Genomic DNA, 17,127 nt, shown 5'->3' with positions numbered 1-17,127 from the left:
TAAAAAAAATCTAAACGTAATTTTTTTTTTTCAGAACGGAAAACTTTCCCTTAATAAAGGAAACGGCTCTCATGTTGGCCCACCGCTAAAAATCTACTATTTATCAATTTTATCTAGATGAACGCGTCATTCGGGTGGTACTAATGGATATTTTTAGTCGCTATTGGAAATTTAGTCGATTGCTGAATTTATGTATGGGCCCAAATTAGGGGTATTTAGGCCGACATTACATCCATTTCCTCAATATAAATACATTTCGCACCATCTTAGAATTATTTACGAAAATCTCTAATAGACTTCAATTTTTGTATGAAAAAAAATCTTTTTTTTTTTCATAATTTGGATTGAAGTTTTTCTAATGAATTGGAAAAATGACTAATTAATGTTTCACTATATTTTTAAACGGTTTAAAATCAATGCTCCACAACTCGTCCTTAAACACCATTTCAGCACAATCAATAGTTTTTGACATACGTAACATAGTGCTCATGAAAATACATACGCCGTTTATGGAAAGATGACGCTTGAGTCGAAATGATCGCAATAGCTATGGAAAATTCATACTCCCCTGTCGAAAACAAAGACAAAGTTTCATTTAAATCGGAAAGACTTTATTTGGTTACGATCTAGTTTTGCGGGAGAGCATGGAAACTATGCATGGGAAACGGCCCGGCACTGTTCAGCTGTTATTCAACAATTAAAAAAAAATTGCTCTATTTTTACCTAACCTGGAACTTAGGTTGAAAAAACTATACAGCACAACTTCGTACAAGACCATAAATCGATTCGACGTCCGTGCAAAAATTTGTTTTATTATTATTATTATTATTATGGCCATGTGCTTCGTGCATACCTACTGGCGTGCATATAAGCTTGTAGGTATGCGCGGAGCACTAGGCCTACAGTATAAAAAATAAAAACTTTTTGCACAGATACCGAATAAATGAATATCAAATCGCTTTGTGGCCCTGTTTGTCTGCATCTTATAAATTTTCAAATGTCTTAATTTTGTTTGAAAGATGTTTGATTAAGTCGAAGGTCAATGTCTGAATTTCCGTAAAGTTCCAAAGTCTCTAAAATCTATTAAGTCCAATATTTGACTTTTTATTTTGGAGCCTCAAACTAGTCAATCATCTTGAATTGATCTCACATTCGCAATCGTAAATTCTCCAATTCCAACCGGTGCTAAAATCACGCTACACCTGTTCACCTACCTGCCCCAGTCGCGGGAGTGCTCTGTATCTACGTTGGTAGTGCCACTTTACCTGTTGTTTACCTGTGCCACAGGTTGTTTGCGTGTGCTCTATCTCTCGTTCACCAACACCAGTACCGCTGAACAAAACCCACCTTTCCGCACATGACTGCGATGACTGCTCTATCCGTGACGATGATCGTACATTCGTACGTGCTGGTTGGATGTTATTTGGATAAGTTGTATTATGTATATACCAACTTGCAGCCAGCCAGCAAGCGATCAGTGAAGAGAGGAACCCTTCTCTGTGCTTGGGCTCGGGAATTTATGTATCAATAGTATTGGTCCATCCCGACCGGAGGTGACTTCTATACAACATTAGAGGAATTTTTCATCTCCCGGAGTGATCTGCGCGGTCAATTATGCTGGCGTTAAAGTGAAGCTGACGGTGAAGAATCCAGTCAAACAGTTGCAGATCGACGTGTCGTGTGAATTTGGGGATATTTTTGTTTTGGCTTGTTTAAGATAAAAGTGATTCGCGGAAGTGCAAACAGAATTCATTCCACTGCGGTTGTTTTGATATCCGGATTCAAAAGGTGGTGAGATAATGATGTGGTGATGAGTCATCGGTGGCTCTCCAAATTGCCCTTATAATATTTTTTTTTTTGGAGCCTGAGTGCCACGGAAATAATCTTGTGGTAACATTTCGATCTTATGACGTTGTATAAAAACTAGTTCCATTGGGTGGCTACACATGAGAGCGTGCTAGGAAGCGTGATTTCTGCTTTGCGCAAGTGAGACGTAGAACGGTGGCTTCAATCATGGTAACGAAATTTGTATGGTGTGGAGCTTTGGTAGCGATACTGACCCTGCTGGTAGTGCCGGTAGCGTCGGAACAAGCTTCCTGTCATGATGATAAACCCTGTCCGGAGGATGAGTATTGTGATCAACACAGCTTTTCCTGTTCCCCATGCAGCGAAATTTGTTCCAGTGTTATGACACGAGTGGATTGCAGTAAAAAGTGCAAAGGTATGTTTCGATCGAGAACAATTCTATGTTAAACGAGGCTTTACGGGGTTACATATTGTGAATTTACTTTCGATGGCACTGGTAGCACATCAAAAAAATTGTCCAATAGGCTAACAAAAACTAAATGTGAAAATCATGATTTCTGAAAAACCGGAAGTAAGGCAGGAACTAGGTTCGGAAGTCGGAGGTTAGACTTTCGAACTTTAATTTAGTGCTGGCGACATAATATACATAACCAACATTCCTTCTATATAGATTGATACTCCTGAATCCACATTTATATTTAAGATATATACCGGCAGTGTGGCGACAAGGGTGGGTTATTTTTATCCTCAAGGCTAATAAAAAGGATAAAACTTCACCAAATTCCTTCAGGCCAATAAGCTTATCGTCTATTTTGCTAAAAATAAAGAAAAAAAAAACAATAGATGAACACATAAAGTCATCATATCCAGTTACAAATCTTCTGAGCAAATATCAGTTTGCATACAAAACTAGAAAGATCCTTTGAAGCAAAAGAAATTTCACTTGCTGCATTCATTGACATTGAAGGTGCATTCGATAATTCATCTCACGATTCAATGACTACAGCTATGATGAAACGTGGCTTCGATCAAACCATTGGAAATTGGATCAATGAGATGTTATCAAAAAGAGAAATATCAACAAACCTTAGAAGCTTACTCATCAGTGTAAGAGCAACCAAAGGATGCCCGCATAAGGCGTGTTATCACCTCTATTGTGGTCTTTAATAATTGATGATCTTCTCAAAAACTTAATAGCCCAAGACTTCGAAATAATTGGCTTCGCAGATGATATAGTTATAATTGTACGTGGAAAATATGATTGCATTATCGCTAACAGAAAGCAAATTGCCATAAATGTTGTCCCATCATGGTGTGATAGGGAAGGATTGAGCATACTTAAAAACTACTATTGTGCCATTTACGCGAAGGAAGAAATTTTCATTAGACAACATAAGATTGGTGCATTTCAATTCAACTTTTAGAACTTTCAAATGATGTCAAATGTCTTGGAGTAATCCTTATCTTATCTTAGCTATTGTCTATTTAATATATGTTTCACATCGAAGATGCGTCACACATATCAAAACGGCCAGGCCTACTGTGCAGCATATAAGGGGCAAGATGATTCAGAATACATCGGGCCTGTTTAAATCGAAGACTTAAACACGATGCTTCAGAATCCAATTAATGGAAGAAACGTGGACATCTCGTACCGTACGTTCCGATTTTGGTAATTATAAGATTGGTTGGTCGTTGGAAGCATCAAAGCAAGAAAGGTTAAGTGATGCTCCATTTTCTTCTGACGGTTGGGGCATGAGCACTAACTCTTGTCCTAGCCTTTTATGGCTTATGGCTTTAGCGCCATTCCCGAGCAAAGTCGGTTAACAAAATGAAAGCAAATCGATATTAAAGTGTGCAGTTCCTATCATAATGAAAACTCATTTTGATTTCAAATGTTGCGACATAAGTCTGATATCATATTGTGCTTTCATTATGCAGTCAAGACGTTTTAAATGAAAGCAACTTAACTTGAAGTTCTGCTGTTAACGTCATGTTTAAAATTTAATTGAAATTCATCTGTCGTTGAACTAATGATTATCGTTTATCTGATTTGTTTAACACATATTAGGTCATTCGTGACCCGCGGTGAGATTGGAGCCTAAGTCTTTCAGCTTGAGAAACATGAATGGTAACCATTTACTCTAGGCCCGTATTCAGTTAAACATTATGAATGCAAAATCAGTAATCAAATTGATTTCATTGAAAGCAGGATTAGTTTTCCGTTTGCTTCAACAGTGTAAAATTTTGCTCTAATTTTTGCTGTGTTAACCGTTAAGTCAACCAAAATGAGATCAACTGGAGTATTCAAAATAAGTTACATCATAACAGCAAATTTTGATTTCAATTTGATCTTCAGCTTTGCTCGGGTTACGCGCTTTCTGAAAAGAGAAGATGGAAAGGAAAAGGAGAAGGACAAAGGGAAAAGGATTATGTGAAATCTATGAACATAAGCAATATTTTTGATTTGAAATATACAATATAGAAATGCATAACGGCGCGGTGGTCACTACCCGAGTCTTGTCACTATTATCAAGTCATAAAAAGTAACAAGGACTAAAATGTGATCCTTTGATTCCTAGAAAATTCTGATTCCCTAGTTTGAAGTTGTCACGACTAGGGTTCGGTGGTAGATCTTATACCAGTAACGCATCACAAAAAGGTGATTTTCCAACGTTACTGGTTTGAAAAGATAAAAAATTTACAAAATTGAACGAACTCACCAAGTTTAGCCAATTGAACCAATTGAAGGCTGCCTGACATGTGTTGATGTAGAAGTCCAAATTGTAGACGAAACTTGACAAAAATCAACATGAACTAGTCCGGTTTATGGTAGTTGCACGGACAAATATCTTGGAGTAATCCTTGATAGTAAACTTAATTGGAATATGCATCTAGAGCAGGCAATAAACCAAGCTACTTATGCTCTATGGATATACAAAAGAACATTCCCAAAACTGTGGGGACTGAAACCGAAAATAATCCATTGGATTTACTCGGCAATTGTGAAATCCAGGATTACTTATGGTGCATTGGTCTGGTGGCCAAAAACAAAAGAGAGTGTTGCTCAGAGAAAGTTAGAAAAACTCCAAAAGATTAGCAACTCTCTCAATAACAGGTGCAATGAGAAGTACACCATCGAAAGCATTGGATGCTTCGCTTTTTTTTTTTAATTCGTTTATTTTTCCAGGCTCATTTGCCGTAGCTTTGTGAAGCCGATATTCATCGTTTGGGTCACAAAATCACTTAAAACTAACGTTAGTAAAGCGTGTGCCAATTACTCGCGGCTATCTCGAGGTTAGGGGTAACAAATTGTAACAAACGGGTGGCAAGGTAGGGATTGAGAACACAAGGTTTTTTAGAGCAATGTGCTCTTGATCTAGAACTAAGCGACATACTGGAGAAAAAGACAAACATGGGGGTACACCGATGGAGACCTAACAACTTGAGAGAACACAAGATGACACTAACTACTAAATCCTCAGATCTATCCGTTTTAAAAACACATAAATTAAAATAAAATGTCGAGCAGCTTCTCAAAGTTTTCTATTACCAATGGGTTCATTACTTCACAACGGATATGATGCTTTGCTTTATATGCTACCATTGCATCAATTTGTACAATTAGAAGCCAAAAAGTGTGCTCTCCTTGAAGGAGACCTTAGAGGACATCTTAGGATTCTAAAAACTGTTAGTATCAACTCTCTAGTATAGCGGCGCCGGTGGTGTAGTGGTAAGCGTGATTACCTCTCACCCCAGCAGGCCTGGGTTCAATCCCAGTCGGCGCTGCCGGGATGTTCTGAGGCATAACATCTCTGATCACGGGAAGTAAAGCCGTTGGTCCCCGGTTCATGAGTTGATGGGTCGATAGGTAGGGTCCAGGTGTGGGAGCTGCTTTCCTGGCGTCGGTTGGATTGGTGCTCAGCACGGAGAACAAGATCGACGGAAAACAAACCAAGAAAAAAAAACTCTCTAGTAAGAAATAACGAAGACTGGATGGAGAAATATACAATTTCAATCGACTTTTTCAAGTATTTGACCCTGGGCGTAATTTATGACAATTTGGTGGCCCGGTTCTTCGTCCAGGATCGACTGTTTTTTATAAAGATGGTTCAAGATTGAACAATCAAGTGGGAGCAGGAGCAACTGGCCCAGGGATAGAAATATCGGTTCCTATGGGCAGATGGCCAACTGTGTCCAAGCTGAAATCCAAGCAATTTTAGAGTGTTCCATTAAAGGGTGATACGGTCAAAATTTGGTCAATATCAACTTGACGTATTTCTTTCAATTTTGCATTTAAAAAACCTGAACACCCCTCATTTTGAAGGTGTGTGTGTGTAGAATGTTGCTCCTATTTTGATTTTGGAATTCACTCTTCAGTTGTCAAAATGCCGTCCAAGCAAGAAGAGCAGCGTATCAAAATTTTGCTCGCGCATCGCGAAAATCCGAGCTACTCGCACGCAAAGTTGGCAAAATCGCTAAAAGTTGCCAAATCAACCGTTACAAATGTAATTAAAGTGTTTGGGGAACGTTTGTCGACAGCCAGGAAGTCTGGATCGGGGGGAAATCGAAAACCGGAAGCCGCTGAGACGACAAAGAGAGTTGCCGGTAGTTTCAAGCGAAACCCTAACCTCTCTCTCCGAGATGCCGCAAATAAGCTGGGTGTATCGTCTACAACCGTGCATCGAGCCAAAAAACGAGCCGGACTATCGACTTACAAGAAGGTAGTGACTCCAAATCGCGATGATAAACAAAATACGACGGCCAAAGCGCGATCCCGGAGGCTGTACACGACGATGCTGACGAAGTTTGACTGCGTGGTAATGGACGACGAAACCTACGTCAAAGCCGACTACAAGCAGCTTCCGGGACAGGAGTTTTATACGGCAAAAGGAAGGGGAAAGGTAGCAGATGTTTTCAAGCACATGAAACTGTCAAAGTTCGCAAAGAAATATCTGGTTTGGCAAGCCATCTGTACCTGTGGCTTGAAAAGCAGCATTTTCATAGCTTCCGGGACTGTCAACCAAGAAATTTACGTGAAAGAGTGTTTGAATAAACGTCTGCTGCCTTTCCTGAAGAAACACGGTTGTTCCGTACTGTTTTGGCCGGATTTGGCATTTTGCCATTACGGTAAAAAGGCCATGGAGTGGTACGCCGCCAACAACGTGCAGGTGGTTCCCAAGGACAAGAACCCTCCCAACACGCCAGAGCTCCGCCCAATTGAGAAATACTGGGCTATTGTCAAGCGGAACCTAAAGAAGACCAAAAAAACTGCTAAGGGCGAGCAGCAGTTCAAGGCAAACTGGCTTTCTGCGGCGAAGAAGGTGGACAAGGTGGCTGTACAAAATCTGATGGCAGGGGTCAAGCGTAAGGCCCGGCAATTCGGATTTGGAAAAGCGGAAGCCTAACTGAATATTTTTCCTGAATTTTATACTAATTGAACTTGAAAAAGAAATTTAATTTGATTTTTTAAATAAACGATTTCACCGATTTACACGCGTTTTCCCTTGACCAAATTTTGACCGTATCACCCTTTATATGTCTGTGTAGAAACTATAAGAGTTCAAATATATGCGTCATGTCCGACAGTCAAGCTGCTCTAAATGCTTTAAAGTCGGTGACATGTACATCAAAACTTGTCTGGTGTGTTCAATCACTTCAAAAATTATCTTGTCATAATCAAGTCAACTTATATTGGGTTGCTGGTCATTGCGGGATTGAGGGAAATGAAAGAGCTGATGCACTAGCAAGACTCGGATCTTCTCATAAGTTCATCGGGCCAGAGCCCTTTTGTGACTTATCGGCTGCATCTCTTAGAATGGAGCTAAAAGCGTGGGAATCTTCAAAAGTGGAGGAAAACTGGAAGAACACTTCTATTGCTAGGCAGTCGAAGCGATTCATTAATCCAAACATTTCTGTGACCCACAAAATCGTGGAACTTTCTAAGGAAGATCTAAGTATATATGCAGGTCTTATTACAGGTCATTTTCCGAGCCCTTATCACTTGAAGCTGATTGTAAAACTTCAAGATGATGTATGTCGCTTCTGTGGCATAGAAAAGGAAGACTCGGAACATTTGCTATGCCACTGTCGGGCAATTTTCAATAAAAGGTAAAAGTTCTGCGACAAGGGGCTGATAGAACCCTTTGACATTTGGAGAACAACTCCCAATACGGCAGTGCACTTTATTCGAAGTATAACGCCGTGCTGGGATTATGCTATTAGTCAAACGTTGGCGATCACACCTAATAATAATGATAGCTAAAGAAAAAAAATGGGAAATATATCACAATAGATCAGAAAAATGGTCGCAGTGATGAAAATACCCGACAACGAATAAAAAATCCACATTTACGTTCAACATGATGTATTTAAACATATTTTAAGGGTGAAATAAAAATTATATTATGGGGTTTTTATTGCAAATATCATATAAAGCTAAACATAAAAATGGCAAAAATACTTTTGAACATAAAAACCAATAAATGATCCATAAAATATTGGAAAACGTTCCATAAAAAACATCCAAATGATCCATGAAACTTCGGAGAAAATCCTTAAAAAAGTGTGAATGATCCATAAAAAATATCAATATGATCCATATTTAATGTAAAATTTAGCAACACAATTGTAAAAATGTACCGCTAAATTTCTAAGGAATGAGCATTGAAATTGTACGGATTACCCATAAACATATTGCAATTGATCCATAATACATTCAGCAGTGAACCTTAAACTAAAGAAAGTGATCCATAGAAAATCATGTTTGCGCACTTAAAAATATACCCATGTTCGTATTAATGAAAGCAACTTCCTCAGAGCAGTCTCGTTTTGGACAGCTTGAAGTTGAAATAGGTTTTATTAAACTAATATAAAATCAAAACCAATCTTAATGCTTATAATAAAACCTATTTCAGCTTCAAGCTGCTCAAAACGAGACTGCTCTGAGGAAGTTGCTTTCATTAATCCGAACATTCTTGAAGAACAACATCGGATATAACCTCAAAATGTCAGAGGGATCAACACCACCGTTGAGTGAAGAACAGAACAGCGATTGAAACTGTACGCTTTGTGAAGGCCATGACCACGTAGATGATATGGTTCAGTGTGATGTCTGCGATTTCTGGACCCATTATAGTTGTGCTGGTAAGACAACAGCTGTAAAGGAGGTTCCGTAGACGTGCTCTAAGTGCACAAATATGCTGAAGGTGGCAAAAGGAACCAAGAAGTCTGTCTCAAAGAAACCACCTAGCAGAAATAATAGAGCGAGGAGTGATGCCGCAACCGAATCTGGGAAAGGAAGTACCAATGAGGTCAGCCTGGAAGAATCCCTAGACCAGTTGCTGCAGGAGTAAAGCGCAAATAAGAAAGCGCTGGAGGAAGAGAAATTCCTCCATGAAAAGCGATAGGAGGCTGAGCGGGAGATTTTCAAACCGACAGTTATCTTCCGTCACTCTTTCAACAAAGATTTGGCTAGATTTAGCATTTAGGGATTCAATTATTATTTTAGTTAAGCACGCAAACGATGTAGAATGCGCTACTTACTAGTTACTTAGGGTAAATCATGTATATAGCGTTTAGGAACAAATTGTAGGTTACCAGATTTTAGGATCAAATTTTAGTATCTATATTAAGCAAATATAGGGTTATTAAATTCAATATTTGCACGAATTCCACCTCCAACTAACCTGCTTCAGTAGCTACATAAGAGGTAACTTTAAGACCAGAAGGTCCCGAAGAAATGTGCTCAACTTTTTGGCTACTATCTTCGGTCCCAAGCTTATCGATGCACCCCTATAAAACACAAGAAAATCCACGAACCCCTCATTTTACCTGTCAAACTTTCATAGCGAATCAAAACAAACATTGTGTAGTACTAGAATTTTGACTAGAATGGGGTACGTTAATCGATTTGCTTGGGACCAATAGGCAAGTCAAGTAGTGAGCCAATTTAAAATCGTTAGTTTCGTATTGATTGTTGGTAGCTAGGTCACTACAAATAACTACAATTTAATTAAACGATAGGTATATTAACAAATTTAGGCAATAAAAATAATTTAGCTATAAAACGTTTTTTAGATGGTTTGGAATTGTATCTTCTTTTCCTCTTTTTTCTCGTTCATACTCCGACCTATCTAAGGTTTGGCTCAACGGAACTGTGAGTTCACAGTTCCGTTGAACCAAACCTGACGTCTGTCATTTCTGACAGCGACCGTTACCGTATAGCTCTAGCTCTCTGAATCTCCCACAGGGTTGTCACTGGGTTTGGCGGTACAGGGTTATCCCGATATTCAGAACAGCCATGATCCATAAATTAGACGTATATTATTCACGTTTTGGACACTGTATTATTAATTTTGATCCATAAACCATGAAAAATAGCTCCATTACTGCTTAACTACTTAAATTTACTGTCCTGCCGTGTTTTTAGGTAGATTTTATCGATGGTCAAGCGTCTAGAATTAGCTTCCAAAAGAAGCTTCTGTAATAATCTTCTTAAGAAAAAATGATAAATAAATGTTAATTTTATGGATCATACCTAGGGTAGGTGTTACAGTTGTTGGTACACGTGCTTATTTTGGTGTGTTCCAATTATAGTCTATATCGAGGGGGGCAACACATCCAAATCTCAGTTCTAGATGCTCAACAGATCTACCACTAGCGAATCAATCTTCGAAAAATATTCTTTCATTTCTCGCATCTACTTGCATCGCGCCTCATATTCTTACAGGTAATCTTCAGAATCGTCATTAATCTTCTTTCTATTTACTCGGCGTGCGCGCAGCTAGCCGAAACAAAACACAATTTTTCCTGGATCGTAGCTAGAATCGCCCCCCTCGGTCTATATACATATGTTTTTTAATTTGATCAATAAACCTTGGAAAATTTCTACATTACTGCGTAGCTACTCAGGTTTACTGTTCTGCCCGTTTTTTTTTGTCAGAAGAGCAGAACGATGGGCGAGCGTCTAGAATAAGTTTCTTAAAAAGTTTCTAAATGAAGCTTCCATAGGAAGCTTCTTAAGAATATTATTATAGAATCTTCTTTTGGAAGCTAATTCTAGACGCTTGCCCGTCGCTTCGCACATCTACCTTAAATACACGGGCAGGACAGTAAATCCATAGAAGTAACTCTAAGACAAGTAGGTCCCGAAGAAACGTGCTCAACTTTTTGGCTCACCTCTGGTACTATCTTCGGTCCCAAGCTTGTCGAATCACCCCTCGAAACATAGGAAAAACCAATAACCCCTCATTTTATCTGTCAAACTTTCATAGCGAATCAAAACAAACATTGCGTAGTACTAGAATTTCGACTAGAATAGGGTACGTTAATCGTTTGCTTGGGACCAATAGGCTACTAACGTGGTAAGCCAATTTAAAATCGTTAGTTTCATATTGATTGTTGGTAAATCTAAGTAGATAAGCAGTGGAGCAATTTTTCAAGGTTTATGGATCAAAATTTAAAAAAATAGTGTCCTAAACATGAATAATATACGTCTAATTTATGGATCATGCCTATATTTTTAAGTGTGCAAACTTGATTTTTTATGGATCACTTTCTTTAGTTTAAGGTTCATTGCTGAATGTTTTATGGATCAATTGCAATATGTTTATGGGTAATTCGTACAATTCCAATGCTCATTATTTAGAAATTTAGTGGTACATTTTTACAATTGTGTTGCTAAATTTCACATAAAATATTGATAATATTGATATTTTTTATGGATCATCCACACTTTTTTAGGGATTTTCTTCGATGTTTTATGGATCATTTGGATGTTTTTTATGGAACGTTTTTCAATATTTTATGGATCGTTTTATCAATTCTAAAGGTACAAACTTAGGGCTGCCCATAAAAATTGAGTCTTTTTTGTGTTGTCGTCTAGATTTTTTTTAATATCATTAAACATTTTTTGTACTCTAGATCAAGACATTATTGAAACCCTAGGGCGCCTCTCAAATAAACCTTCTTAGAAATAATATTTAACATTGAAGCACAAACTTGAGCAAAAAGTGGTCCAGATATTTAGAAAGGTCTTGGAAACCCCTTTTTGTACGGTCTAATCCTCATATTGACGCAATCGGGCGCATTTTAGTCATAGACGTCTAAAAATAATTTTCAATTTAAAATTGTGACTTAGTAATATTGCAAAGGCAAACAAAGCTAACAACGGATTTCACCTCATCTACACTCTAATCCTTCTCGCGCTCCCACTCCACTGACGCTGCTGCTCAACCAGTACTCTTGCTCTATTTCCATTTCCCTCCAGGCCTGTCATGGTAGCTTCTCATGGTTACTCCATGAGTAACCAGCTCCGAACACTGTTTCTTTCAAACCAATTCTTAGTGGGCGTACAAATTTCAATTTACATGTGGAAGTTCCGAAAACTAATATATTTCAGTCTACTATATTTCAGAAAAAAAAAACAAAAGAGTCATTCAGAATTTTCTAGATCTTCAGGGAATTCAAAAAACTTCAAATTTAAAGATTTTCGGAAGTTTCTCTATATTTAGGAAAGTTTCAAAAACTTCCAGTGAGATCAAGGAACATCAAAGCACTTCCATTAATTTTAGGAAAATTTCAATAGCCATCATAAAGCCTCAAGAAATTATGGGAAATTCCAAAAAAAATCAGAAAAACTCCCAAAATTTCCGGAATTGGCGTGGCTGTCAGGTAAGTTCCATAAATATCTGAAAAATTGCCGGACCATTTACCTTTTTCAAAATTTAAGGAACTTCAGGGAAGCACAAAAAACTTATAACCTACCAAACAGCTGCAGATCAGCCGTATGCAGCTTATAAAAGGCTTCTTTGCTTACAAAATTGCTTGTTCGGCAACATAGGGAAGTTTAGAGATTATTATGAGAGAGCACTTATTCCTTGGCTCATAACGAAAAAGTGCGCACAAGACACCAAGACGATACAACGTAAAGCGCACTTTCATTAGCGATTCCGCTTTTTTGAGCAGTCCAGCTAGAAATGCAAAATTCTATAGTAGTTTTCTCTTCTTCTTCTTCCTCCTGACATAACCATTCGGCCTAATAATGGCCCAGGATCGGTACATTAATTCGTCTTAACTTCTATTTATTTCGATCTCTCCCTATGTTGAAGAGCACAAGAAAATTTTGTATAGCTCTCTTTTTGTGAAAAAAAAAACGGGATTGAACGTAATTTTGGAAATGCGAGGTGGATATTTAAATTATATATAAAATCCCATGCGATTCAACTGAAGGAGCATTAAAAGGAATCTATGAAAAAAGTCGAAAGGGCAAAAGGTCGAATCATGAAAAAACAATAGGGCAAAAGGTTGAAAGGACAAAAGCTCGTATTGAAAAAGGCATGACAAAAGGTTGAATCAGATAAAAACCAATAGGACAAAAGTTCGAAAAGACAAAAGGTCGAAGAGACAAAATGTCGAAGGGACAAAATGTTTAACCATTAAAAAATCAATAGGACACAAGGTCTAAGGGAAAAAAGGTCGAATCGTAAAAAAAACAAAAGAGCAAAAGTGCGAAAAGACAAAAGGTTAAAGCCCATAACTTATGTGAAACTTCATGAAAAACTGCTGACTAAAAGTTGACCCCTTTTTTGTGTTGCCTCAGTGGTATAACTGGACATCGATTTGTCAAAATTAAATTTTCGTGATTCGACACTGAGCGTTCATGTGGGCCAATGTCATAAACGTAAGCAATGGTTTCTTTCGTAAATATCTTGTAATTCAAAGCCAATCCATGTACCCAGCAATTCTGGGGACTTTTCCTATACACAACCATTCTCAAGAAAATCGTGGAAAAGTCAGTGTTTACGTTTGTGACATTGGCCCTTATAAAAGAAAAGCAGATATTTGGTTGCATGCTCAGTAGACTGATGCAAAATTTGAAATTTTCACTCCACAGTGCTCAAATGGTTCCAAATTGTGTTTTGATTATCGTCCCAGAATATGAACTCCTTTAATTAGAACCTGACTTGGCACAAACCATTTGAAGTTTATATGGAAATTGCTATGGGGAAACTATAATTTCGGTTGATATTTATCTCTAAATTCACCAGTTCACTCTACTTTAGAAAATTATAGCTGAGCTTGTTGAAAATTTTCTCAGCTACAACTTTGTTGAAAACCACTTTTCAATCAAATGTAAGGAACAAAAATTATTAATGATTCAAGTCGCTGATGTCTTATGATTATGCTCAATCAACTGTTCAGCAGGATAACGGCGCCGGTGGTGTAGTGGTAAGCGTGATTACCTTTCACCCCAGCTGGCCTGGGTTCAATCCCAGTCGGCGCCACCGGGATGTTCTGAGGCATAACATCTCTGATCACGCCTTCCTTCGGATGGGAAGTAAAGCCGTTGGTCCCCGGTTCATGAAGTTGATGGGTCGATAGGTAGGGTCCAGGTGTGGGAGCTGCTTTCCTGGCACGTCGGTAGCATTGGTGCTCAGCACGGAAAACAAGATCGACGGAAAAAACAAACCAAAGGAAAAAAAAACTGTTCAGCAGGCAACATTGGTGTTTATGGCACGTAGAATAGAGGACAAATATCATGGCTACTATGTCACATTGCAGAATTCAGTGTTGCCCACAATACAGTTGCTTAAACTTGCCATAAGATTATCAATCTCTTAAACAATTAATAACTATTTTATTTGACGTTTGGCTGAAAACAGTTTTCTGCAAAGTTGTAGCCGATACAAATTCTCATAAGAATGGCAATAGAACATGTTATCAGTACAATATGGAAAAAGACTAGAAGACAATGAACAAAAAGTTTGGTTTTCCCATAGTAATTTCCATATAAACTTCAAATGGTTTGCGCCAAGTCAGTTTCTTATCAAGTGAGTATAAACTTTCGGAGGCTAATCAGGACCCGATTTGAAACCGTTTGAACACTGTGGAGCGAATCTTGAGTAAAATCCACCCTGATAGGTCATAACTGAACCTATCAAAAACAACTGGTAAACAATGTTGGGAGTGACAGGTTAACAAATGAACAACGTCGGTCGGGTCCATACCAATGTTGTCCATTTGTCAACTTGTCACTCCAAACATAGTTTACCCATTTTTGAGTAGGTTCAGTGTGACCGATCTGCGAGGATTCTTCTCAAATTTGAGATTTTTTTTTAATAACGTATAAGTAGCAGGCGGGCCGTATTTAAATAAGGCCCGTAATGTTGCCTACTGTCAAACGTATAGGATTGAGGTGTGGATGCCAGCCTCCTGGATTTTTCACTGAAGTGAAAAGTTAAGGATATGTCTAACATGTTTCACGCACAGACTGACGTTTGCATTTTACCATAGAAGTAAAAAGTTACAGAGTGACAAAAAAGGCGAATTGTCAAGATAATGCGGTCATTCTTGTTTAGACTAGCTTTATGGCACAGGGGGCTGATCAAAGGATTTATTAACGCATGTCTTCAAGTTGGTTAGAAGTCAATCAAGCACGTTGTAAACCAGTCATATAGTAGACAACCAGTCAGTAGATCTTTGTGTTGGGATTTGAGCAGAAACATTCAATTGTACGCAATTGAGTAACATAGAGAGGGTTGAACCTTAGATGCACTTGATTTCATTTGTCCTTCCTACAAAATTCTTGTGAATGGAAAGTCAGCATGCAAAATCAGCTCAAAACACAATATCCAGGGATGTATGTCTGTTTAACGTCTTAATTTCAAGAAGAAGAAATTCCACCACAGCTATTGAATGAAAAAAAAATGTGGTTATATTTGTTATCTAAGTTTATCATTGAGAAAGAAAGTTGAAAAAATTCACCCAAGCAAATTTAAAGAAATAAACAAGTATTCGCTTGGAGTTTCTCCAGTTTTGGTCATCATTACGAAAAAGCAATACGTATCGCTTTCAAAACTGAATTGAAAACAGTTAAAACATGGCAGCTTAGAATTACATTTTTAAGAGGGCAGATCATCGCTTAAAAAATTGGCTGTGCGAAGCAAGATTATGCATTTGTTAAAGCTAGCTTTATAATTATAAATAAATAACGTAAATGATTAAGGCAATACAAAGACATCAGTCCAAGAGTGCTAAGAAGACATAGAATCAAAAACCACGTTGTTATTATTTGACTACCCCCTTGATCTCCTTTCTCATTTAACAGCTGGTATAATCAGTTTGACAGATTGATGCCCTGCTATACCACTTAAAATCACTGAAATGAGGTCGATTTTTGATGATCGAGATCCTGCATATGTTCTGTTATATATGGTTGAAGGTACAAAAGGTCAAAAGGAAAAAAGGTCAAATCATGTAAAAACCAATAGGACAAAAGGTCGAAATGACAAAAGGTCGAAGGGACAAAGGTCGAAAAGACAAAAAAGTCGAATGGACAAAAGGTCGAATCGATCCAAAAGTGAAACAACTAAGATGAAACTAAGGCCCTATTATGGGTGTAAAGTAAAGAGACAACTTGTCAGTCACAGTGAAGTGATTCGCCATGGAAATCAAATAAGAGCTGCTCTTGTTTAAAAGAAGGAGTCAACTCTTTGAGGATTCAATTGTTCGTTTGATTTTATCTTTCACAGAACTTCTCAGGTTTGCAAGAATGAGTCAACTCCAAGAGAGAGAAACATATTTTAACGGATAAGATTGATTGCTCCAAATTACACGAATTGTTTTTGCCTTTAATGCTTTACAATTTCATCCTTTTTCGTTTCGACGTTTTCTACTGTCAACCGTTTTTCCTTCGACCTTTTGTTTCTTCGACCTTTCGTCCCTTGGACATTTTGTCCAACTGGTTTTTGATGGTTCAGCCTATTGTCCTTAAACTTTATTTACTTTCAACCTTTTGTCCCTTCGACATTTTGTCGTACTGTTTTTTTATGGTTCTACCATGTGTCCTTTCGACCTTTTGTCTTATTAGTTTTTAGAAGATTCAACTTTTTGTTCCTTCGACCATCGGTCCTTCGATCTTTTGTTCTTTCAACCTCTTGTCCTATTAGTTGTTTATGACTCGACCTTTTGTCCTTCAACTTTTTGTACTTGGACTGCTCGAAGACATTTATTAGGTTGTTCGACTGATATGTAGGGAGATTTCTTTTTATTAGATTTCTCAGTCTAGAGTAATGCAAACGGTCAGTTATACATTTCACGACGGTTCAGCCGTTTTTGTGGCTTTTTTCAAGGGTAAAACAGTCTACCATTTGTTGTTAAATTTTGTTTGTTTGTTTGTTGTTATTGTGGCAACAAACAAATTTTTAACAAAAAAGTAAGAGGTTGTATCCAAAAAACGACCGCAGATTTGACGTAGGATTACGAAAGGTAGTTATGATGTCATAGCAAAAGTATAGTAAATATTCAATTGATTTCTTA

The 17,127-nt window shown here is 37.8% G+C and overlaps 1 protein-coding gene across 1 annotated transcript in view; it reads left to right on the top strand.

The window, feature by feature from the left end:
* Positions 1-1,470: 1,470 nt before the first annotated feature.
* The window catches only part of LOC135710471 (protein grindelwald-like), a 35,573-nt gene continuing 19,916 nt past the window's right edge, over positions 1,471-17,127 (top strand). The window contains exon 1 of the mRNA XM_065233062.1: positions 1,471-2,221. Within this exon, the coding sequence (XP_065089134.1) occupies positions 2,014-2,221 (208 nt within the window). The 5' untranslated portion in view covers positions 1,471-2,013. The remainder of the gene's footprint in view (positions 2,222-17,127) is intronic.

The sequence above is a fragment of the Ochlerotatus camptorhynchus genome, unplaced genomic scaffold (assembly GCF_037179485.1).
Source record: "Ochlerotatus camptorhynchus isolate MF236.1 unplaced genomic scaffold, CSIRO-AGI_Acam_v1.1 ptg000036l, whole genome shotgun sequence".
NCBI lineage: Eukaryota > Metazoa > Arthropoda > Insecta > Diptera > Culicidae > Ochlerotatus > Ochlerotatus camptorhynchus.
This window is presented reverse-complemented; position numbering and strand designations above follow the sequence as displayed.